The sequence below is a fragment of the Castanea sativa genome, chromosome 3, assembly GCF_040712315.1.
Source record: "Castanea sativa cultivar Marrone di Chiusa Pesio chromosome 3, ASM4071231v1".
NCBI lineage: Eukaryota > Viridiplantae > Streptophyta > Magnoliopsida > Fagales > Fagaceae > Castanea > Castanea sativa.
Window position 1 is genome coordinate 12845826 of NC_134015.1, and position 25037 is coordinate 12870862.

The window sequence follows — 25037 nt, forward strand, 5'->3', positions numbered from 1 at the left end:
ACTCAACTGACTCAAATATTTAATCTATCCTTCAAAATCTCAGAATCTATGCTTGTGTGGTTTGTGTTTTAGTGAATCTGTGCTTGTGTTATTTTTTTTGGCTTTTTGGCTTTGTGACTATCTTTGTGCCTTTGTGAATTGTGACTCTGTGTTTGTGACTATCTCTCTTATATTATATAGAAAAGAGAGAGAGAGAGTAGAGTGAGTCTCTAGAGATTTGAGAAAATATTAGAGTTTGACTGTTTGTTGTGTGGTGGTTGGGCAATAAAATAGGTACAAGTCACAGCAATAGGAAAAGTGATTCAACTTTCAAGGAATTAAAATTGTAAAGTGTTTGTCGGTATTGCATAATAAAATCATAGTGTCGATAGTGTCCTTCGAAATAAAATGGAAATGATTTTTTGACGGACTCTTTGATGTTATACATTGAAAATGATATAGCTTCGACATTTAAATGTCTGGATTCAATTATAGATGAATTTGAAGATTTGAAAGAGCGTCGAGTTTCCTTTTCATAGATGATTGTATTAAGAAACAATAGTGTTTCGTGTCTTTTGTTTTTGTTGGTAGATGATTGTATCTTAATATATTAAGAAACAATGATTTTTGAGTATTTTTCTAGGTTGATAGTTTATTAATACTATATGGATGCGTATTTGAAAAAAAAAAAATTCGCTTATCTTCGACCCCCCTAGCTTGAAATCCTAGGTCCGTCCCTGGGTGCATGGGACTAGACCACTCAAGGATTCATTCGATTTTCTTGTTTTACACACCCAATTTCAATTGACAGGATATTACTATAGTTATTAGTTATACCCCAAGTAAAAATGCCACCTTCGACCGTTAGGGGCGGCGTCATCTGAGATGGCCAAAATTTTTTTATATATATAATATTTTAATTTTAATTTTAATTTTTTATTGACTTTTGACCTCCTAAAATAAAATTTTGAACCCCTTGACTCTATTTTTTTTAAACTCAATTGATATAAGTTTGAATATGATTATTTTAACAATCTATTCTTGCAAATGAATTTATAATTAATTTGAAAAATGTTATGTCCACAATATTTTAACAATAATTTCACAAAAAATTTTAGGTGGCAAGTTGTTACTGGCTGTTATTATTGGGTAAAAAAGTAATTTAAGTGGTAATTTTAAATTAAAATCCGTAACAGCTTGCCATATAAGTAAGTGGAGTGGCTGAATTTGAACGTGCTTTTAATTTGTTATTTCTTGAGTGGAGACTAAGGCGTTGGTTACAAATGTTAACACTAAAAGGCAATTGGCAATTAAACAATTAGATAGATGGTGATTCTTTAAAAAAAAAAATATATTAGGCTATGATCATGGGACAGGGGAGTGATTGAGTAAAGACAAAAGAAAATGTTAACCCAACCAAAAATTTTCTAGATACAGTTGCAAAGACCAATAGTTCCAAAAGTGAAGTTGAATTTTTAAATAAAAAACCACCAAGTTAGACCATTTGCGAGTAACTATTTAAGCCCACTACAGCTAGAAAAACAAAAGAACAGACTACAACCCAACTATATTAAAGTCCATTTCAAAGCCGGCCCAGATGTGGCTCTTCCAGTCTTTAACATTTGATTTTGACAGCACCACCATTTTACATAAACGACAGCAAATGACAGGTGTCCAAAACCCAAAAACTCCCAAAACCTCCAACCTTGGAATCTCCGAAGTCCCCTTGAAACCTTTGTCAACAAACATCAACAACTATACTTAAACCTCCTATATATGCAATCTACTACACCTTAAAACAACATCAAAACTCTGAACTCTCTCTCTCTCTCTTTCTCCTGCATTTTCTCTCCTTCTGTAGAATCCTCCAATGGCAGCCACAGCCGGTGCATCACCGTTGATCTCCATGCACTCTCGCCCTTCTCACTCCTTCCAACATGGCTTGGTATGTTTATGTTTAATGTTCCCACCTCAAATTTCATTCTCATCAAAATATTTGCCAATCCTTAATAAAATCTCCTATTATTTTTGTCAGTTAACTTTTCAGTATTATAGCTTAATCTGAGTTCCATTGCAATTATGATTTGACCCGTGGGATTTCATATTATATGTTATGTGGGTTTCGTTTTATCAATTCTCATTTCTATGTGCTATAACTATGTGATTTGATTTAGAAGAACTCTTATCCCCATAAATATTTATTAAAACTTTAGTGATTAGTGTGTTGTGGATAGTCCGTTAAAAATATTTGAAACATTAAATAAAAAAGATAATTAAAATATACTACTAGTAAACGAATGTGATTATTGATTACTATAAAATGCCCAGCTTCATGGCTCATAAAACAATTTACTCAAAGGAATTACTATTTCCACACCGATAATGACTGCTTGCACACCCCTCTATGACATGTGGCGTGGTGTGGTTTTGGAAGTGCCCAATATAGGTGTGGAAATAGCACTACCCTTTTCGCATTCTAAACTTTGTACTTTGCCTTACAAAAATTGGAGGTAGTTTAATTATTATTTTTTATTCTATTTTTCTGATGTAAATTATTCAATTGAGGTTCTTGTGGTTGAATGTGTTAAACAGGCAACACTAAGGGTTTCTGGTTTGAAGCCAGTTTCGCTTTCTTTTTATGGAAGAAGCAGCCTCTCTTTTAGGATGCGGCCACTGCCAGTTCGTCTTCAGGTTTCTTGTGCTGTAAGTTTTTAGCTCATGGAGTATTTTTCTCATGAAATATCGATTTCTTGTTGAACTTTGTGAATTGCGTGAATGTAAGATACTCCAAATTCGGGAGTACAAGAGTTTTATAAAACGTTTTTGACTGAAAAAAAATGTGAATGAAAGATCCCTCTGAATTGAATTGAATTGGGTCCATGATTGTTCATTGAGCTTTTTACTTTGTCTTGCATGACCACCAAATCTGTTTCTCTATATGACAAAGCAAATTGAATTAAGTTTTGGTTATATTGATAGAAAATTTGGACACCATTTGCTCTTATCAATTTTGAATTTATGATCAATTGATTGGAAGCTGAATAAAATACTCAGTTACTCCAAGTATGATGTCAAACACAGAATTAATATATCACAAATTCCTAATTCTGTATCTGGCAGGCTTAACAATTCTTTTTAATAGGAGGTAGGTGCCTCATCCTTTAGTTCTAATGTAAGACTAGAGGGGTGCAACTTTGCTCATGTTGACCCTAGGTTAATTATGGAGCCATATCTTTCCATAAAATAAAGTATCGGTCATGATGTAACACTCAAGGATGACATAATATTTCTTATGTGGAAGTCCTGAAGTGAAGACACTCCACTACCTATTAATTTTATGCCAATAGTATCAGTTTTCTGCAGATGTAGAATGTTCTTGAAGCTCATTGTAGGAATTTATTATTTGATATGGAAACCCCATCATCTGATTATTGGGACTTTATAATGTGGATCATCCAGAGGGTGTTCAAGAAGTTTTATACGGATATGTTAATATTGTTATATTCTTAATATCCTCACAACATTGGTTGATGTTATGTTAATGCGTCTCAATGACTCATAAATTACAATTGACTTCTGTTATCTTGTGGTGTGCACCAGCACTATGGAAATTCTATTCGTTTTATTTCTGTCTCCTTGTTGGCTTTTATGTTGGGAATCTTGTGCATTTTATGCAAATTCTCTTGAAAATATGCAAGTTATAACAAATGTATTATATGTAAATGAGCAGGCCAAACCAGAGACCGTAGAAAAGGTGTGTAATATAGTGAAGAAGCAGCTGGCTTTACCTGATGACTCTACAGTTACTGGCGAGTCAAAATTTGCAGCACTTGGGGCTGACTCACTCGACACGGTACTAAGCAATTATCTGTCAACAATTACACAATACTACTAGATATTCTGACAACAATTTTACACAATTTCACCTTTCTCTAATTGTGATGGTTTTTTCTTGTTTATTGAAGTGCACCCACTTATGTCCTATGAGCACAGGTTAATAGCATTGCTTGATGTACCATAAAATTTTTATTTTCTCAACATCGCCTCTTCATCTGTTTTCTCATGGATTTTGTGGTACTAATCTAAAAGTGATATGTAACTTCTTTGCCAAAATTGTCAATTAGTGATCATAGTGGTAAGCGATGGTGATGTGATGAATGCCAGGACTTAGTGTAGAGACTTTTTCTTTTTAAGTCATGAATCAGTTCCATAAGGATAGAGAGGGAGATGAACTGCTTTGATTTCATTCCCTTCTGTCCAAGTTATTTTTAGTTTTAATTGGTTGCTTTTAAAGTCTACTAAACGTTTTTGGGTGGTGCCTGTTTAACATATGACACTTCACACCTTTTTAGGTTGAGATCGTGATGGGACTCGAGGAGGAATTTGGGATCAGTGTAGAAGAGGAGAGTGCCCAGAGCATTGCAACAGTTCAGGATGCAGCAGATCTCATTGAGAAGCTCATTGAGAAAAAGTGAGCAAAAGGGCGCATCGAAGTAACATTCAACCTAACATCGAAAATGGTTTTTACTGCTGTCATGTTTTAGCCTGCTGTATGTGGATTATACAGCAATTTAGTAATGAAATCAGATCTTGTGTTTGTTAAATCTGAAAGGAACAAGTTGGTTGTCAAATTATGAAGACATGCCTATGCATTAAATTACTGCTTTTTTTTTTCTAGCCTAATGGTTATGCACTCTATGATCAAATGAAGAATGGCCCTTAAGGTAAAGGTTATTGACAGCATAAAGGTTGTTTGGTTGTGCAATATTACATCTATGAACCTTTCTCCACACACACACACACAAAAAAAAAAAAAAAAGAAAAAAAGGTTACATATATGACCATTCCCACCGTGCCTACCCTCCTAACGAAGGAGTTAGCCCTGGAGCAAAATCTATCTATGAATAGACATGACACCCTTCCAGGCAAGGACCTGACAAATCAGTTTGCAGTCCCAGTTCCTGGGAATTGCATCCGAAAAGATGGAATGATGCGTGTTACATGATGATTCAGGAATAGTATTTGCTGCTTATTACTCAACAACTTTTCTGAATGGCATACTGTTAGGCTTCTGGCTTCAACTATGCCATCAGGGAATTTGATTTGTAAAGTGAACTGGGATTCGTCCTATCATGGACTCTTGAAGTTGATCAGTTTGAGAGTCTTATCAACCCATCTCTTATTCTTAATTAATTTAAGAAAGAAAGAAATGAAAATGACATACAAAGCAAATAATCTTGGACTATAAGTATCCACATTAGCTGGTGAATACTCTTCTATAATACAAAAACTCTTTTATTTTACACATTTTGGCCAAAAAAACACCCACTTCAGTGGGTATAAAATTGTGTAAAAATATACAAATTCATCCACAAGCTACAGTAAACGTGTATATTTACAAGGTTACTATAGCTTGTCTATCTATTAATTTATTATTTGTTTCTCTCTCCTCACCTCACTCTCTCCTTTTTAGCTTCTACTCTCACCTCTCTCTCCGGCCCCTCAATCCAGCCTCCTCCATTCCCTGAGAGTGAAGCCTTCCTCAGGCTCCATCTCCTTTGGAGGGGGCGAAATCGAACCATCCGATCCAGAAAGAGTTGTCATTGCTGTGATTGTTGTTGTGGAAGATCGGTGAATCAGTGGCCGAGTCCTTGAGTGGGTCAGAGCTGGCGATCTGGTAAACGGAGAACATAGCGTCCTCTTCGTTGACGTCGACTTTGGCTTGAATGAGTCTGATCAACCTTCGCTCTGATCAACTTTGGGTTTTGGCTTGAATGGGTCTGGGTTTTGGCTTGATCTAGGCTCTGATCAACCATGAGAATGAGAAACAAAAAAATCACAAAGCTTGGGTCTGAGAGGTCTGCATTTCGGCATGATGGTGGCTGGGTGATGATGACGGTGGTTGGGTCTGAGAGAGAGAGAGGCCATGAGTGAGAAAATAATAAAAAATGTAAAAGAATGAATATTTCATTGAATATATATGTAGATTAGATAAACTGATGTGGGTGTTCTGTAAAAGTGGATGTGTAAAATAGAAAAAGTATGTTTTTTCTTGCAAAATAGACAAAAAATTTGGACGAACTGATGTAATTGCTCTAAAAGTTACCAAAAATAATAAAATAACTGCCAATGTCCAAAGAGTAGAGCAATCCTATCATAGATTTGAGACAACGTGGCTGATAACATAAGGGGAAACAACGTAGCTGATAACATAAGGGAACGATAGTATTCCAAAGAACCCAAACCTAAATGTAGAGCTCATGATAGAATTCCAAGCCTATAGCTGATAACATAAGGGCCAATAGTATTTCAAACTTATTACGTCATTTCATAATAATTGTTTATTATCGTCGGGCCAAAACACCGAAATCTCTTATTGATAACAAGAAACTTAATTATTATTATTATTTTATGAGAGAAACTTTACTAATTGAGCTACCTAGAGAACCCATACTTTACACTACACAAGAACTTAATCATTCAGTTGATAGGCTAGTCCATACCCTCAATGCGGCTTAAGCAAGAGCTGCAAACCTGCAATACAACAGTGGCACCCTATATCCCTATCCCTATCTCCCACATCAGAAGTCCACGTTGAGGACACTGTCGAAGGGCAGGCTTTGCAGCCAGTCATATGGAAGCACTATCAAATTACACATACTGGGAGAGAAAGGAGGGGGAGGGGGGGTTGTTTGGTGCTACGTTGCCAATCTTATGCCCTCTTCCGACTACCTTCGAAGCTGATTCCCAAATCAAAGAATGCTAAAAGCCTTAAAACTGTGAATGTGAGTTGGTCCTGATAACAACCCTAGGGCCGGCAGTTAGTCCACCCCCGATCAAGAAGGAAATTGCCAGAAAACCTGATGCCTTGGTCTCAACAACCTCCAACACCCCCCCCCCCCCTTCTCCCAATCTGCTATAGAAATCTTTTCACAAGTGGTTACATAAGAGAGCTGCCAATCAGCCTAAAAGCCATTGTCACTTCACATCAATCTGCCATAATAAAGATGATTACTTGACGTGAAGCAAACTGAATCCTACGTGCCAAAAGAAACCAACCACATGGTACAGGCAAATTTACAAGTTATTGCAAATGAGGAGATGGAAGTGGATTATACAGATAAACAAAATGTGCTCCCCACTTTGATTCTAAACCACCATGACGTTATCAATACATTAGTAATTATTATGCATTTTGGAATTTGAAAAATCCCATGCTTACACCTATTTCACCATATATCCAAATAAATATAATGCAAAGTATATATGTAGACAAGGTACACTCCATACTATTAGCTTTTTGAATAGGGAAGCAACATTTGCAAAAGAAGTGAAATGAGAAAAAGATAAGAAGCCATACAAACATTATAAGCATCCCTTACATCTCAACAGTTTGTAATTCTGGTACATATTTACTTGCATTTACAGAGTATGATCACAAGATCATATTTTGATTCAGAAGTAACCATATCACTCCCAGTCACCATCAAAGAAACCAGCATCTTTCATCTCCGAGTAGTATACATTCTCTAAATGTAAATCTTCCTCCTGTGGTCATCAAGAAAACATCAATTTAAAACAATAAAATCTTATAAGTTATATTTAAAAAGGTTTGGGGGTTGATCAAGATCAATGAAAACATATTTTTAACAAAATAAATGCCACGAAGAATAAATGATGACAATGACCTGGAAAAAGTCTGCAAGGAATGTTACATATAGAAGAGGAAGATAGAAGGCATGGTAGCAAACAATGGTGGCGCCATACAACCTGTTACAAAAGATTTAGCAAAAAAAAAAGGCCATTAGAAAAATGACTCTGAAATAGATGTTTCTGTGGAATTAATTGAAAGAGATTGAATAAAAATTACCAGAACCCAAAACCAGCCCCACTTCCAGTAAGTGCACAAGCTAATAATGCAAGAGCATTCATCAAGAACATGACAGCAATATAGTTGTAGAATGCAGGTCTTGCTGCAGATAATTTAAAGAAAAAAAAAAAACCCAAGATTAAACAATCATGAAATTGATATGAGACAACTGTAACAATTTGCATATGTCAGACAAACTTACCAGGTAATCTTTCTCTCCATTTGGAATGGTACATGAACAGTATGAAGCCATAAACCGCAGTCAGTACCAGCCTATGAATAACCCACAAGTTCCACTTCAATGGATGTGTATGATCATCACTGTCAATGAATAATGGGATCCCAAATCCGAACATATAAATTGCCTGGAAAAAAATGTCAACAAGTTTGTTAAGAAAAAATTAAAAAGGAAGTATTGACATTAATCCATACTTAAGTACTAGCATTAATGTGTAGTTCAATATGTGCAAAAGCACCTATATATCAGATTCAATTCCATACAGAGTCAATTAGAAATGGCATAGGAATTCATCGGTCCGTAACTCTGCAAGCTGAGACTTAAGAAATGCTGAGTGCATTATTAACACACATATAAGAAGGAAAGATATCATGTTTTTTCCCTTGCAAAATATACTGTCATGATCACAGACAGGCAAACATTATTTATAAGATACATATGTGTACACACACACACACACACACATCAGAAATCAAGAAATACCTTTAGAAGTAAATCTAAACCAATGATAAGCCCTGAGACCACAAACGTCTTTGTCAAAGCTTCTAATCCACTCACATGATTTCCTTGGAACAAAAAAGCCACCAAACTTACTTCCAAAAACAGCATTCCAGATGTTGTAAACAAAGATAAGAGATTCCAAACTAGTTCTTTTCCAGGAGTGCACTCCCATGCCTGTGTCAACAAAGATAATCCAATTCTTAGCTAAAACACCAGGAAATGTCCAACAAAGAGGATTTTAGATAGCAAAAACAATAAACAAGGTTCAGTAGCAGTTGCCTAGCATGTGTGATCAAACAAAATTAAGGTGTTTCTGAGAAGGCATCTAACTTGTTGCATAACAAAACCAATTTAAGAAAATCGGACAGTGGCATGAAATATGTCAATGTGCAATGGTTTGTAAATTAACAAGAATTTTTGAAACAACGGTGATAAAATAATGCTAAGCACAAAAGGCTTGCTTCCCAAATCATCAAGTTAAACATTACAAGTGCATACAAACTAGATAAGAACATGTAGGTAAATCAAAGTGTACACTTGTTGGAACCATAAATTTGAAGTGAAAAGAAAGAGTTACAGAAACAATCAAGCTTCAAGAGCATCAGCAAAATGTGACCAACTGACCATGCAAGAGGATGGCCCTTAACAGAAAATTTTGACGCCTTCTACATTCCTATTCTAAACTTATTTTCGTAAGTAAAAAAGATTATATTTTTTAACATTATTCTTTCTTTTGTGCATTTCCTAACTCCTTTCAATCAATACATTGGTTGCCACCAAACATTCATAGGCCACAAGACCATTCTTATATTCTTCCAAGTGCAGAGATTAGCTGCCAAAAGTAATTTTCAATCATATTTTAGATATCGACCTGCACGCAGATCAAATATGTAATTTTTCTAACAAGTAAACGTGATCAAATCCAAAGTTCTATTGGCCACCAAAGTTCCTCCATTAATCTTTCATGTACTCTGGCTAAAATAAAGATGATTTTGACAGTAAATTTCATAGTAGTTTCCACTAAAGGAAACCACTATATTCAGTATTCCAATTCAGATTCTTGAGTGATTTGGTTTTACTCAAATAAACCATACAGCTTGATGTTAGTTTTTTTTTTAAGGTAAAACAAATAAATAACAGCTTGATGTTAGTCCAAAGACACAGGTTTCTACAACCTAATTTTACTACCCCAAATAAAGTCACTGTACCCAATTAAAAGCCCAAATTATCCGAATATACACCCACAGACCCACTAACAACTAAACCCATTCAAGGAATCAACCACAAGCATTAACTCTCTCTTCTTCTTTTTCCCACTTTTCTTCCTTTTCTGTGTACAACGTGCGCTAGCTCAAACACACAAGCATATCCCCTTAACATATTTTTGTGATTTTAAAAATCCCAACTATTGAACAAGAATCCATAACATATTTTTGGAAAGTCATCTTTAGTTCAGTTACTAAATCGAAGAACAAGAATCCAAATTCAGAAATCACAAACAAAAGCCATGAGCCAAAAGCCAAAATCAAAAACAAATTTAGCCATTAATACCCCCATATAGCAACCACCACAATTGAAGAAGCCCAAAAAGGAAATCACCCAGGCATATTCAGCTACTAAATTTAACAAACCAGAAAGAGCTACAAAAACCCAAAATTTCAAGAACCCAAAACAGAAAAAGAACTCAAATTTGCAATAACCCATCACACAAATCCAAAAAAAAAAGCATAAAGAAAAAAAAGAAAAAGAAAACCCAGAACCTGAAAAGTGCACCAGATCAAATTGAGCAGGCTAGCAAGCCAGAGGCAGGCGTAGTAAGCGATGATCACATAAGAGCGGCCATGAGTGAGCTTGGAGAAGCTCTTCCTTGCTTGAAACGACAAGTAGAAGATGAAGAGAAGGTTCGGAACAATGAGAGCCACGTTGTGCCAGAACCCATGGCACTCGAAGAGCCAGTCGTAGAACCTTGGAGAAATTGGCGATGAAGCTGCTGTGATTGGTAGGTTTGGGAGCGCAGAGACTGTGAGTGATTCTTGGAGATCTCGCATTTGAGACAATTTGATTGAAGGATTTGGAAAAACAAACAAACAAACAAACAAACCCTAACCCTAGGTTCTGAGAGTTTATGATACTATGTCGTTTTTTAGGTACCAGAAAAACAAACAGAGTTTGTTGTGCTCTGTTTTATGTTGTTGAGGACAAGCGGCAGAAAATGGGTTCCACAACTTTCAAAGTTGATCTTGCAAAGCGTGCTGTCATCTAATCTTCAATGAGACTGACAGTTTGGTAGAGTGCTTTTTTATTTGGCATTTTGAGTCAAAGAGATGAAAGAAAGACTAAACAAGTTTGTACTGTGTAAAAAGAAATATGCGGCTATTCTACACAATTTTTCCCTATAAGTTGTGAATAGTGAAGCTTTTAAAAAGAAGAATACTATCGTCACAATATTTTACGCAACTTTTACCTAATAAGTTGTGAATAATAAAAAAGTGGTGGGTTCATATCGCTACCACTTATTCGATAAATTGAAGCAAGAGTTGCCTATAAAGTTGTGATCTTAGGCTAGCATTGTTTAGTGTGAAATGAGCAAAAGTAAAAGTAATAATTATACACTGCGTCAAATGAAGTCGTGTTTTAATTCAATTACAAGGTTTTAATTACAATTATGAAAATGTTGTTTTTATCATTTTACAATTATAATTAAAATTGTGTTTTAAAAACATGATTCTAACCTTTGTGTGTCCGGTGGCGTGTTCTAATGATAATTTCTTCAAAAAAGTTAAGTTTAAAAAAATAAAAAAAAAGGAAGTCAAAGCTCTTCCTAACTCACTAAGAATTATCTCTTGTATGGGGCTTTCTTATTTAGGTAAATAATGGGGAATGGAGGAGGTAGCTGGATAGACATGGATTATCTTACCTATCTCTAAAAAGTATTTTTAAGTTTTCAACTTTTTCTATAAAAAAAAAAATCTAAAATAGATTTCCTCATAGTTTCAATTACTATTATCATTTAGCCCAAAATAAAAATCTGCATGTCCTTTTTTTTTTCTTTTTACCTTCACAATTATTATGATTTTGTTAGGTAGCATTTCGGATACTTTAAAGTTTGAACAAAAATGAATTTCTTCCTGTTGGAATAATTGTAGAATTAGAAATTTCAAGGCTAAACCCATCAAATCCTTTTATCCTTTCCTTCCTACCATTTCTTTTGGGCAATTGACCATCAAAATGATATATTTAAATGGGGTAGTATAGTGCGATTAAAATCTTTGTCAAAATACGGACCAAGCCATAGGAAGTTAGGAACATATATATATGTGACAAAAATAACCAAACTGGCCGTTACTTCTTCAAACCAAACGTGGCATAACCTGCGCCAAAACCTCCACTTTCACCTCCCTTCCTTTGGATCCCATTGGTTCCAGCTTTAGCAATGAGACCCCAAAATCGAATCCTAAAAATATTACCACTGCCTTGAAAATCTCCACCCTTTTTTTTTTTGAAAAATTATTTTGAGTTTATTTTAGTTTGATTATTATCAAAGTTCAATTTGGAAAGAGGTTACAAATACTGAATTTCAACTTTTTTTGCATGGAAGATCATTGGTGTTTCTGATTTTTTTTTTTTAAACAAAAGTTTATGACCAATTTTTTTAACTAGAAGTAGAAGATCAACTTGTTCATCTATTATCATACAAAGAACCTGAGGCATTAGCATTGTATCAGGTTGGTTTCATAAAGATTTCTGTATTTTGTATGTATGAATTTTTGTGTACGTGAAAAATGCTTTTGGCTCACAATCATCATTGAATCATTTTTGTTTTCTCCTTTGGGTTTTATTTTTTTGTTGGATTTCAATAGCAGTAGCTATGGACAGAATGAGGCCTGTGTATGTCAGGCAGAAGAGCACAGTAGGGACGCCAGGAGGGCCATCATCCCCAATGATGTCACCGCTGCGCCGCCATGCACGGTCAGGATCTACTGGGGTGGCAAATCTAAAGAAACAGAAAGCCGCAGCTCAGAGGCTTGCTCAGGTGATGGCACACCAACAAGCTGATGAGGACGATGAGGAGGATGACCTTTTCAATGATTATAGTTCAGTGAATGTAGGGAGCATAGGGCTTGCAGGTGGAAGGTCAATGCGGTCTCGCTCTCCTTTGGTAATTGGCCTAATATCTATGCCTTGTTGTAAAAGGAACATGGGTTCTTGTAGTTTTGAATATGAGAATCTATGTTTTCCTGGTTAATGATATTGGTGATCTGCTTTACTATGTTCATGAAATGATAATGTGCTAGTTGTTGTTTTAAATTTCCTTTGAAACCTTGGAGTAAAAAAAGCATGTATGCATTTCTTTATGAACTCCTACAAGTGTACTATTAGAATAAAATTGAAATTCTTTATATTGGTATTATCATGTAGGAGAGTGTTAATTATATTGTCTTGACGAGTAGTAGTGTACCTTACTGATCAGGGCAGTTCCTTCTCTTTTTACTTACATTGCACTGTATCACAATAAAGCCAAGTATTTTTAGACAGTCTAGGACCATTAACATGATAAACTTAACATTTGGACGATGAACATTAAAATGATCATAATGGATGACAATCTCTGGCATTAGAACATTTGTAAATTACTTTTTCATATTTACAGTATACACCGAATTTCAGTCATTCTTATTTGTTATCGGACTAAGGTTTTCTAAAAGGATGAAGAGAATATAGCACTCGGCATTTTTTTATGATTGTATTTTGGTTAGCAGTTGTATTGATATTTTAATGTGATATTACTCGATAATCTTATTTTTAGTTGATTCTTCAATGTTGTTTTTATTAGACAGCCCCTTCAGTTCAAGAACAACCTCCACCCGTGAATTCTTCCTCAGGTGGTCGATCATCCCTATCTGTCAACTATGTCGAACAACCATCCTCAGGTCGTTCAATATCAGCTGGCCGGTCATCCCAATCCTCTAACTCTGTGGAACAACCTCTATCTGCTCGTTCTGTAACAACTGGCCGATCTTCTGTGCCCACCAATTCCATTGAACAACCTCCATCTGCTCGTTCTACGTCAGCTGCCCGTCCGCTTTTAGGTGCCAAGCCAGTTCCCTTGGTACCATCTAGCGTACCTATATCACTAAGGCCAACATTTTCTAATATTCCACCAGATGTTCGTATTGATAATCGGAGGGATAAAAGGTATATTGAAGTTCTGAACTTGTATACCTTTCTTGTGAAGAATCATGTCATCAACACTGACACATTGTCATCTTCTTCTTTAACTTACTCTCTTATGAGAAAACAAAATATTTTCTTCCTCTTGTTGAGGGGTAAGAACTGAATGCTAATATTTTATTACATGTTTGTTGCCCATTTATACATTCAATGAGATCTTTCCCTGTTAACCTGACTTTCGAAGTCCAAACAATACTGAATTCTATGAGGATATAATATTTGCCATTGAGACAGTTTTACAACAGAAGTGAGCTGTCCATGCCTTCATTTATCATTACAGTGAGCCTGTGACTTTTAAGAGCTTGGCTATTAATCTGTCATGAATGTCTTATTTTATAAAGTATTTCAATCCATCCCTATCCTACATACTGACATAAAGGTGATTCAAAATATACATACTCATCAATTTTGGCTTCTGAAATAATCTAAATTCCTTTTAGCAATTACTGCTTGTACAACTAATCCTCTGTAGTTTTGGACAATGATCAGGATGTCACTGGATTTTGGGAGTATGAACCTAAAAGAAACTAGTAATCAGTATTCTTCTGCTCTACAAGATGAGGTATGGCTGCTTTTCAAGATGATATCATATGTGCGTTTAAGGTCCATGGTTAGTTACTGACTTTTATTGTAAAGCCTGAAAGTTGCTAATACATGTCTTTGGCTAAGAATACACTTCCTCTTTCACCTAGCCTTAGTAATTAGGATCATTGTGAATTGTTTTTGTATTTATTGAGAATCTTTTAATGAGGTGTGAATTTCATTGCAGCTTGATATGCTACAGGAAGAAAATGAAAGTTTACTTGAAAAGGTGATCCCAACATATTTTTCACTTCATTCTTATATTATTTAAGTATATGACTCTGGCTGTCTATAAAGAAGAATCATATTATACCTGAGCAAATCAAGCCAGTTTTCTTCAGCTCTTGAAGCACCAACATAATGTTTGGGGGGTTTTGCAATAGTAATCTCCAAGCAGTCAGATATGATCAAATTGAGCACTTGTCATGCCGATATTGCTATTGCAGCAGCATTTGCTCAAAAAAATATATTTTATTATCAGAAGAACATTTAGTGGTCCAATGGTCTAATAAAGATATTGTATCATATATTTGTTTTGGCAACCTATTCTGATATGTGCCTCCCCAGCTTCGACTTGCAGAGGAGAGGAGTGAGGAAGCAGAGGAGAGAGCTCGGCAGCTTGAGAAACAGGTAATTTTTTATAGTGAAAAAGGCAAAAAAAATTCGAGGATGCTTCTACATAACTATATCAAATGGCAAATATTCCACTCTCTTATTTTTTTAGATAGGTAAAAACCATGCCATTTATTTTGGGGTGACATTTAGGTGGATAACTGTTATCAATTTATGCATGATTTTCACTTTTAAAGTCAGGTACTTGCAATATATGAATCAATGCAATAAAATGGATTTACATTTTCCACTCATTATCGGAAATTTAAGAATAAGGTTGCTTATTTGTTGAATGATTGCGTAAGCATACTTGTTGATGTGTTGGACTATGCAGAAGAATAGAGAGATATATATGTGATGGACATAGCTTAGTTACTTGTTAAATAATTTTTATTGCCCATAAGTGATTTATTGAAACTTCATCTCATGGAAGGTATGCAGAAATGTTCTATTTCACATATTATCTTATGTTTGTAAGGAAGTAATTTTTTTAGTGTATAAATAATTACTTATATATGAAGTTTGAATGCAGTTAGTCTTAACTCCTGGCTATTACCATTCCAATTCTTCTGTCCCAGTTTTGGTGTTCTTTCAATCTTATTGTTTGTGGTGTACATATTCTAGTATTGATGGGGTCTCTATTTCCCTAACTGTATATTTTTTTTTGCTTTAGATTGCTAATTTTGGAGAAGGTGTAACTTTAGAAGCTCGTCATTTAAGCAGGCAAGCTTCAAGGTTCATTTGTAAATGTCAATTCAATTTATTAATTTATTTGGTATACTAATTTTTGTGCTGGTTACTCCTCAGAAAGGAGGCAGCCCTGCAGCAAAGGGAGGTTTGTAGTTCCAATACTGTTGCTATCTCTATTACCACACAGCTCTGCAAGTGTGAATTGGTCATATAATTTACTGGAAATTCATTTACTTACAAATGTATAGTATGTGCACTTACAAGTTATATGCATAAGTTTATGTTACTAGGTCAACGTGGATTAAATCCTGCATGTCTCAATGCATTTATTCTACAGAATCAAGATATGAATCAGTGTCATATGTGACACATTCTTTGGTTCATGCTAGTAGAGTCACAAATCCACACAAGCAACATGCACAATTTTAACATATCGCTCAAGATCTGTCTAAATGTTGCAAAATTTTAAAATGATAAAAATAGTGCTGTTTTATATAGGGTTGCTAACTGCTAAGTAAACTCACTTTTTGCTCATTATCATTTTTAAGAAATTGATTTGTTTTAAAAAATAAAAGACAAATAAAATAGTGTTATTGCATCATTAAAAAGTTCTTTCAGATGTTCTGAAATATCACTTTGCTTGTTAAAATAAATCTCAATTGATATATAAACATAACAAGAACAATTTTCAAACTTATTCACTTGTCTTGGAAATTTTATAAATCTTAAAAGGTGTAATAATGGATAAAATTTCAACTTGTTAAAAATCTCTTACTTGTAAACATATTATGAAACATGATACTTTGTACTCATTTAATGAATCCAAAGTACTAGTTGGGCAAGAGTCAGCAAAGCTGATATTTCATCAAAAACAATTTTGATGAGCATGCTGATTTTCATGTTAGTTTTTTAGAACCTACATGCTGTTAAGAATTTAAATTACATTAAAGGAATGTGACCAATAGAAAATAGGACAGGCCTTAGGAATTCAGTCACTAAGAAAATTCTGCACCCCTCTGACCTTGGTGCTTTAGTGTATCCCAAAATTTTACTAGCTTCAAATTTTTAACATGAACAGCATGAGGTGTGCCTATTCCATCACATTATAGACTACTGGACTGATTCTATGGATTTGATCAAATATATGACTATATGTCACATTATTAATACTACTTGTTTTAAAAGAGCACCATGTTGTAGACAGCGTGTCTCTGCTGTTTCGAAGTCTAACAGAGTATATTTTACTATTCAGATGGTACATGAACATAGTTTTCCTTGCAGGCTGCTCTGAGAGTTGCTGCACAAAATCATGGTAGTAGCAGTGAGATCATTGCCCTTCGGACAGAAGCTGAGGTATCCAGAACTTCTAGCTTGTATGTTTGTCCTTTTCTTTATATTTTTCTTCTACTATTCTTTAGTAGGGCATAGCAATGTCCTGTGAAATTTAAATGTAAATATTTCATGAAAATTTGACTTAGAGTGCAAGGGATGAGGCAACATATGCTTTGGAGCAGCTGCATGAAGCTGAGGATGAATTAAAATCACTTCGGATCATGACTCAGAGAATGATACTGACTCAGGAAGAGATGGTCTGTACTCACTTTTTACCCCATATATATATAATTTTGGTTTCTTAATTCTTTATGCCATAGTAATGTGAATTGCAGTTTTTATCTTAGGAAGAAGTTGTTCTAAAGAGGTGTTGGCTTGCTCGGTATTGGAGTTTCTGTGTTCAACATGGTAAATTGATATTGTCTTTGCAACTCTTTCAGAACATTAAAAGTTTCCATGCCTTATATAAAAAGGGAGAATCTACAACTGTGTCCAATCTAATTGAGAGTTGGGCTTAGTTGAGTTGATATGCATAGATTGCATGAGTTTATGAGCATAGGGGATCTTAGTTGCAATCTTACCTATTCAATATCATCTTAGAATTATAAACATATATATACCTGAATACCAAGTTTGAACTTGTTAGAACTGTTATACATATATTTACATCCTCTAACCAGCAATTATGAATGATTTAAATGTCATAATAAAGGCCCTTGGAATTCAACCTTCATAGAAGTTGCTTCCAAAGACACCATAAAACAGCCTAAACTAGTAGTAACACTTACATGCTACTGACCATAGTGGATGGCTCATGGCTGTCTAGTCTAGTATACTAAACCAACCGTAAGCCATTGAATATAGTGATCCTGGAACCTTTATTAAGGTTGAAAATGCAGTCTATCCCTATTTACGCTTGAAGTTATCTTGGTAAAACCACATTTTCTTGTCCAACTGAAGGTTTCTTGGATGTTATGAGTTCTGCAAACTAATGCCAAAAAGGGTAGCTTTCCCTATGTTTTGATGTTTCTGAATAAGACTCTATAGTCTAGACTTATGACTTCATCACTTTTAATCTTTTCCTTGGATGATTGATACAAAAATATTAAATGATGATAAAATTCACTGTTATGCCTTCTAACTCATTTAACATGAAAACTTCTTAGATGATTGATGGCCACTAGAACACTTTGGCAGGTATACATGAAGAGATTGCTGGGGCAAGATATGAGTACTGGTCATCTTTTGCCCCTCTCCCGGTTGATGTTGTATTAGCTGCAGGAAAGAGAGCCAAAGAGGAGATTGGTAAGAATGGTTGGTCCCTTTTTTTTTTTTTTGGCTGTGTTAAGGTAATAAGGGATTTTACTACCTCACCTCTAGGGGCGGCTCAAGGCCTTGGCCTTAGGCCCCCTATAAAAATGGTCCTATCCCAATTAAAAAAAGCCACATCCTAATATAAAAAGGCCCCATCTTGTGAGTGAATAATTGGTTTCAAAACAATACAAAGTCGCATACCAATTAAAAAAAAGGGCCCCATTCCAATAATTGTTTTGGCAGAAACATTTTTTTAAAACAAATTAAAAATTGAGAAAATGCTACTTTAGATTAATTTAAATAGCCACATCATCAATTGAAAAGAACATGGTAGAAAAATTTGTAATTAGGTACAAAATTAATACTAATTTTATATCTCAAAAGTTAGAAGCATTTAAATTCTAAACTGAGTTGCCAAATTTCTAGTTAAATATATAAAAGGGCCCTGCCCTGCCTTACCTTTTGATTTTTGTGACACAACTTGATCCTAAATTTAACTCATTGTGTTTCTTTGTTCTCCATGCTGATCAGTAAATGATGATTTGGAGGAAAAAGAAAAGGTTCCAAGTGATTCGAATGGACTTTCTGGAGAGGGAAATATTGAGAACATACTTTTAGTTGAGAAAGGTTTGCGAGAACTGGCTTCACTAAAGGTTTCTGTTCATAACCTTATGCTTGAAATTTTGTTTATAGATATCATCTGTCTTCTCCTGGAAATCTTCCTAATGGAGAAGTGCATGTGCAAATCTGTAGTTCTGCTTGATGAGGGGTACAGAAAGATATGTCCTGATATTGGATGGTTAAGTTTCATATACTGCTTCTTCATTAGTTATTTTTCCTCTTCACTTGACACCTTAGAAGAGTAGAAATTTGAATTTGTTCTTTGTAATGTGCGTTAGACTCCTGGACATTTAATTTTAATCTTTCTAAAGTTATGTAATTCATCTCTTTTCTCAAAGAAGATAATTGCCTTATCCAATCAATATCTTCATGCTGCAACTCAGTGTCACTTATAGAGTTAGATATGAATGTTCTGAAATACCTTAGACCAGCTCTCTATGCTTGACTATATTCTAACTTGTAACTTCTTTGACATTGTTTAGTGACTAATAAACAATTGAACTTTCATCCTGTAATACAATTCTACTAGGTTTTCATTTAAATTTAGTACATATTACTCTGAAGGAGTTTACCCAAAGGACTAAATTTATACTTGTATTCAAAATGGTAAAGTGCCCCACAGTGCAAGGTCATTCTATATATGTTCTCATTAATTAGAGAACCTAATACTTTCAATAGCTTTCATTTTTGGACTTTTATTTTACTGAATCAAGCATATTACTTTTGGAGTTCAGATGGAAATTATTGGAAAATTTGACTTTCAATTTTCAGATATGTACTTATATCATTATATTAATTGACACAGAAATCAGTAGTTGCAGAGCTTTTCAGACATATAACTTGCTCTCTTGCTTTTCTTCCCCATTTTAACCATGTTATTCAAACTTTTTTTTTTAGAAGTGGTTCACCACATTACTGTATATGTGAGTCTAGCATTATATATTTTGTTACTAGTAATCCAATTCAAGAAACAAAGAAGCATTTTTTTCTAGATCAGTAATTTTTTTTTTTTTTACAATTGAAACACCAGTTTCTTCTAACTAGCTGTTTTAATGTAATTATTTGAAAGGTAGAGGAAGCAGTGGCACTTGAAATGGCTCAAAAACGACGCCCAAGTTCACTAAAATCTGGTAGCACAGGTGGGATTAATTATTGCTTTACAATTGAAACCCCTTTTCTCCCTTATGGGTCAGAAAACTATAAGATACTTTATTATCAGCAAGCTCTTGCGGTTCTGTTGTATGCATCCTTAAGCTCTTGCGGTTCTGTTGTATGCATCCCATGACAAGGTTATTATTATTGGCAGAACTTCTCATGTACATAGTACAGTTTATCTGAACAATGAACATCTCATCCTATCAATAGAAGAGCAGTTAAGTTTGAATCATAGGAATCTGGTATTTTTTGGTGTGTGTGAGTGTGTCATGGGTTGTGTGTGTGTTCTATAAATTGCAAGTTATTTAATCAAACAACTGAACCTAATATGGATGGATCATTTGTTTATTCTTTTCTTAATGTTTTATTAATAATTAATTAAATTCACCATTTCCTATCAACTTAAAATTGTTAAATAATAGTACTTTTATTATGGTATTAGAGTAGGTAATCTTGAGTTTGAACCCAATCTCCACCCACTTCTCATTTTAAAAAATTAAAAAATGTATCATGACCGATTATTGATAATCTCACATGCTTCGCTTTGTTACATGTAACGCGCTAGAAACTTTAGGATGATCATAAGAATTAAGAAGTAAAATTTGACCGTGACTGGATAGCTGTCTTGCATGCTGAAACTGTTTTCTAGTACTGATTAATCCAATTTTCTTTTATGAGTGAATGTTTTTGTTTACTGGTTCAAATCATCATAATAAGTGACTTCTGGTTGACTAACAATTTCTTTTTGCTTCGTCTTGATTATGTGTGTAGATGAAGTGAAGCTACCAAGTGAGGGACAGTTTGAAGCATTTGGTAATTTGTCACATACCACATTTTCAAATTGAAGTTTTTCTTTTACACTAACTAGTGGGATTGCACATTTAGTTTTTTTTTTTTTTTTTAAATCATAACACAAGATATGCAGGATGAGAGATGATACTCCATGTGGTTTATTTTGCACATTGGTTTTTCACTGTTTTTGAAATAAATCATAACACAAGATATGAAGGTGCTTACTACATTAATTGTGCATATAGAAAAAACCTTACTTCTTTTCAGCTAAGCCAAAGGTCCATTCAGTAGATGGTAAATCTAAATTGATAATAATTTAGTTTGCTCCGACTGGAAACCTACAGAGTGCAAATAAGCTTATAGCATGACATGTACTTTTTTTTTTTTCCATGTTTATATATTTTTGTTTCTAGCCCATTTATATAGCTTGTTGCCATTTGAGTTAGTAGGATTAAAACATTGTCTTTTGTACTTGTTTTTATACATGAACCTTATACATTTTGGTTTAGGGAAATGTCTAGTGCACATCACTTAATTCACACATGGTATACACCAGGGACGGAGCCATTCTTTGGCTTTGGGGGGCCATTGCCCCCCCCCCCATTTTGGAAAAAAATCAAGGAGTATATATATATATATATATATATATATATATATATATATATATATATATATATATATATTACAGGGTTGAGCAATTTTGCCCAAAACAATTACAATTGCCCCCCTAAGCAAAATCTTTTAAACAAAAAGAAAAAGCAAATTAAAAATTTACAAATCTAAAATCCCAAAAAATACAAATCGGGAAACCCAAAAAATCAGGCCAACAAGAAAGTCACCAAAATAGAAAGGCTAAATAAAATTGAGCACAATCAAAAAATTTACCAAAAACATTAGCCCAGCCCTTAAAAAATTTGAAAGAAAACCAATTTGACATCAAATCATTCCATCAAATTGCCCAAATAAAAAAAATAAAAAAAAACCCCCTAAACCAAAGAGAGACACTAGTACTAAGACATGAGGCAAAAGGAATGAAGACTGAGACCAAAAATGCAGCAGCACCGCACGGCATGTCAATAGCAGATCTACTTCTGAGAGAGACCAAGAAAGCACCAGCACGGTATTTCCCTCTCTCATCTTAGCTGAGCAGGTAGAGCCTCTTAGCTGAGCAACTTTCTTTTCTCTCTTTTTCAACGGAAGATGGAGAACTTTCATACTTTTTTTTTTTTTTTTGCTAAATGAAAAATCACTATTTCTATATCAATACTTTAACTATCTTTTACTGTTTGGAGTTTGGACCCACGTACTGGATGTTTTTTATTTTTATATTTTTTTTATGAACTACCCCTCTATTTGGTGATTTTGTTTTTTTATTACATATGCCCGCTTGAATAAAGAAGCAACAATATCAATGAATAAAGGAAAAACAAATAATTAATGGTTGTGCTTGTCTTTTTAGTGTTTTTTATTTTTTTAAAGTTGAGATGGTTTGAAATTTTAATAGTTTTTTTTTTTTTTTTTTTTTTTGAGATAAGATAGAAATTCTATTTTAACTTAATTTAAGTATGTATGTGTGTGAGTCTCCTTCATAGAGACTTAAACCCCGACCCTTACTCCCTACATCCTACAACACTTATACTTGAGGAGTAACTATCGCACTGAAAGTGTGCAGTGATGAAATTTTAATGGTTAGTTGTTAATATTTAATAAAGTTTGTTGATTTTAGTGTTATGCTATATGCGTCGTGTTATTATGTGCCTTTTTTTTTTAATAAGATTTTTTTTAATTTAACTTTGCTCCCCCTAATTTGAACTTCTGGCTCCGTCCCTGGTATACACACTGTCCAAAACAAGGGAAATCATGATTTCCCTTGTTTTTGAGGAGTGTGTGTGTGTAATACACACTTCCCCGTTCGTTTATGTTAGTTATATTATGACGTGCGTTGTAGTAGCAGGGTGCTGGTTTCTAATGCTTATGTTTATAACTTTTATGCTTGTCTTCATGAGCCTTACTAAAACAACACGTCTAATGAATTTTTATCTTTTTGGTTATATTGATGTTATAATCACCATTTAAAAGAAAATACTTTTTTTTTTCCAGAATTGAGTCCAGAGGAGTGTGAAGATGTGCTTTTTAGGCAGGTATGGTGACACCTTTACAGTTTGAAATTCTCCTTTTGAGTCCAAAGAAAATTCCCTTGTCTGTTCACTGTATTATCTCTCTATCTATTTTGATTTGCACGTGGGGTCTTCTCCTTATCACCAATTATGAAACAAGTACTAAGAATGGGAAATTTAATAAATTTGTTGTGCTCAAACCTTTAAAGGAGACTCTCATGTTCCCTTTATTGATTTAAAATCTCTAAAACAAAGAGTACATTGGCTGATGAAAAAGGAGGTGAGTATCAAATAGATATCTTGATGTGTTGTAGGCATGTATTAAGAACTCAAAACTAGCACAAAATGATTGTGGGGCTAAGCGAAATTTTGAATAGGAATTGGAATACATCAGGGACCTCCCTTCATCTTCTTGGGTCGATTAAGGAAGTCTTGTATATAATTTATGTGCTCCTAACCACTTCATTGACATTGAGTGCTTGCCTGGATGCTTGTTTGTTATGTTCTTGTAGGCTTGGCTCACATATTTCTGGAGAAGAGCAAAAATCCATGGGCTGGAACCAGACATAGCTGATGAGCGATTGCAGTTTTGGATCAACCACCAAAATAAGTCACCTACTTCACATGATGCAGTTGATGGTACTCTCTTTCTCTTTCTCTTGTTCACATTCTATGAGACAAACACATTCCAATCTGAAGACTGTGTGTTTGCCTCATAGACTTCTTTTTTTAACTAGACTAATGTTAAATGGTGGATATATTTCAGGAACCACAAAGCAATGCCTAAAATTTTGGGATCCTCAAAATGAGTTCTTTATTTGACATGGTCCCCCTATTATGTAGTCTATTATGATTCAGACCCAAAAATCTTTGTATAGTGATTCAATGTCAATCATGCGCCACATCTTAAAAACTAACATAACATGGCGTTAATGAAATAAACCTCAATTTTCTCATTTCAATTGTTTGTAACATGGAGTGCTATATTTTTTTAACTCAGAATATTGATTTACTTTGTTATGCTTGGATCCCATTTACAGTTGAGAAAGGCTTTATGGAGCTCAGGAAGCTAGGTATTGAAACTCAACTATGGGAAGAATCTCGCAAGTGGCTTGAGCAAGACTCCTCGTCTAAACCGCGTAGTCAGTCTGACTTCTAATACACAGTTTAATACAACTGGAATTGATGTTTCAGAGACCATATCTTTTTATGTGTTCACTTAGTTAATGAAATGAGAGACAGCTGCATATTATGAGTCCGGTCTCAATATCTCACTGATTTTCATGTAAAATTCTCCATAGTGTTACATGGTCATTTCAATTAAAGGACTATGCAAGTAAAATTATATTGTTCCTTTCTTCTTCCTTTTCTCCCTTCCTCCAACTCCTCTATTTTGTATCAAACAATCTATTTACCTTGTGAAGTGAATTGTTATATGCCAAGTCCTATTTACTACCTGACTTGGACCTGGTCCTCAGCTACAAGCTAATTTAGATGAAGTTAATTGAAATTCCTGCAAAATATTGATATTTAATAGTCAGTGCACCGGAAATTTTTGGAGAGAACTTCTTGCACTGTTCATTGATCGTTGAATTTCAATATGTTACTTGGCTGAGGGGTCCCAAGTAAAATTCTAAATTTCTTAGGAAGTTAAATGCATATTGGAGAGCACCTTGAAGTTGCTTGAGTAATGATTCATTTTAAATTAAACAGGTTGTATCCTAGTATTTGAACTTACTTTTTTTTTTTATAATCCTGGTGGCTAATATGTGATTATGTGGAATTGGGCCTAGGCTGTACTATTAAAATGTAAGAACATGCCATTTGTATAAAACTCATCTTCAACCTTAAGTGTGAGTGGGTGATAATACAGGTGAGGATGAGTGTAATTAGTGTGCACAAACTATATCCACAAAATTTGTACATGTTACATTCATTAATATTATAGCTCACAATATTACATCTTGTAGCATAATTTTGTTACCCAGATCAACAAAAAAAA

The 25037-nt window shown here is 34.4% G+C and overlaps 3 protein-coding genes across 3 annotated transcripts; 2 read left to right on the top strand and 1 right to left on the bottom strand.

The window, feature by feature from the left end:
* Nucleotides 1-1621: 1621 nt before the first annotated feature.
* On the top strand, nt 1622-4656 carry LOC142627440 (acyl carrier protein 1, chloroplastic-like). The gene is made up of 4 exons (XM_075801302.1): nt 1622-1924; nt 2572-2682; nt 3710-3832; nt 4332-4656. The coding sequence occupies exons 1-4, from the start codon at nt 1850-1852 to the stop codon at nt 4452-4454; spliced, it is 432 nt and encodes a 143-aa protein (XP_075657417.1). The 5' UTR covers nt 1622-1849; the 3' UTR covers nt 4455-4656.
* A 2524-nt stretch (nt 4657-7180) lies between these two features.
* On the bottom strand, nt 7181-10948 carry LOC142628037 (protein CANDIDATE G-PROTEIN COUPLED RECEPTOR 2-like). Its single transcript, XM_075801976.1, has 6 exons — nt 10349-10948; nt 8571-8762; nt 8052-8214; nt 7850-7952; nt 7668-7749; nt 7181-7527 (listed from the first exon to the last, which is right to left on the bottom strand). The coding sequence occupies exons 1-6, from the start codon at nt 10634-10636 to the stop codon at nt 7450-7452; spliced, it is 906 nt and encodes a 301-aa protein (XP_075658091.1). The 5' UTR covers nt 10637-10948; the 3' UTR covers nt 7181-7449.
* A 1508-nt stretch (nt 10949-12456) lies between these two features.
* LOC142629460 (coiled-coil domain-containing protein SCD2-like) lies at nt 12457-24488 on the top strand. Its single transcript, XM_075803454.1, has 17 exons — nt 12457-12747; nt 13423-13784; nt 14310-14382; nt 14590-14631; nt 14970-15032; nt 15688-15737; nt 15822-15849; nt 16986-17057; nt 17183-17293; nt 17384-17444; nt 18234-18341; nt 18882-19003; nt 20041-20110; nt 20898-20939; nt 23019-23059; nt 23548-23674; nt 24076-24488. Exons 1-17 carry the CDS (start codon nt 12457-12459, stop codon nt 24192-24194), a joined length of 1782 nt encoding a protein of 593 aa, XP_075659569.1. The 3' UTR covers nt 24195-24488.
* Nucleotides 24489-25037: the final 549 nt, after the last annotated feature.

What these genes read in the sequence shown, in the direction of transcription:
- LOC142629460 (XM_075803454.1), top strand. Translation starts at nt 12,457, where the DNA reads ATGGACAGAATGAGGCCTGTGTATGTCAGGCAGAAGAGCACAGTAGGG. An exon ending in TGCGGTCTCGCTCTCCTTTG is followed by an intron (nt 12,748 to 13,422) that starts GTAATTGGCCTA and finishes TGTTTTTATTAG; the next exon opens with ACAGCCCCTTCAGTTCAAGA. An exon ending in GAGTTTCTGTGTTCAACATG is followed by an intron (nt 17,445 to 18,233) that starts GTAAATTGATAT and finishes ACACTTTGGCAG; the next exon opens with GTATACATGAAGAGATTGCT.
- LOC142628037 (XM_075801976.1), bottom strand. Translation starts at nt 10,636, where the DNA reads ATGCGAGATCTCCAAGAATCACTCACAGTCTCTGCGCTCCCAAACCTA. An exon ending in GGGGCTGGTTTTGGGTTCTG is followed by an intron (nt 7,750 to 7,849) that starts GTAATTTTTATT and finishes CTTTTGTAACAG; the next exon opens with GTTGTATGGCGCCACCATTG. An exon ending in TCCTTGCAGACTTTTTCCAG is followed by an intron (nt 7,528 to 7,667) that starts GTCATTGTCATC and finishes TGATGACCACAG; the next exon opens with GAGGAAGATTTACATTTAGA.
- LOC142627440 (XM_075801302.1), top strand. Translation starts at nt 1,850, where the DNA reads ATGGCAGCCACAGCCGGTGCATCACCGTTGATCTCCATGCACTCTCGC. An exon ending in GTCTTCAGGTTTCTTGTGCT is followed by an intron (nt 2,683 to 3,709) that starts GTAAGTTTTTAG and finishes GTAAATGAGCAG; the next exon opens with GCCAAACCAGAGACCGTAGA. An exon ending in GGGCTGACTCACTCGACACG is followed by an intron (nt 3,833 to 4,331) that starts GTACTAAGCAAT and finishes ACACCTTTTTAG; the next exon opens with GTTGAGATCGTGATGGGACT.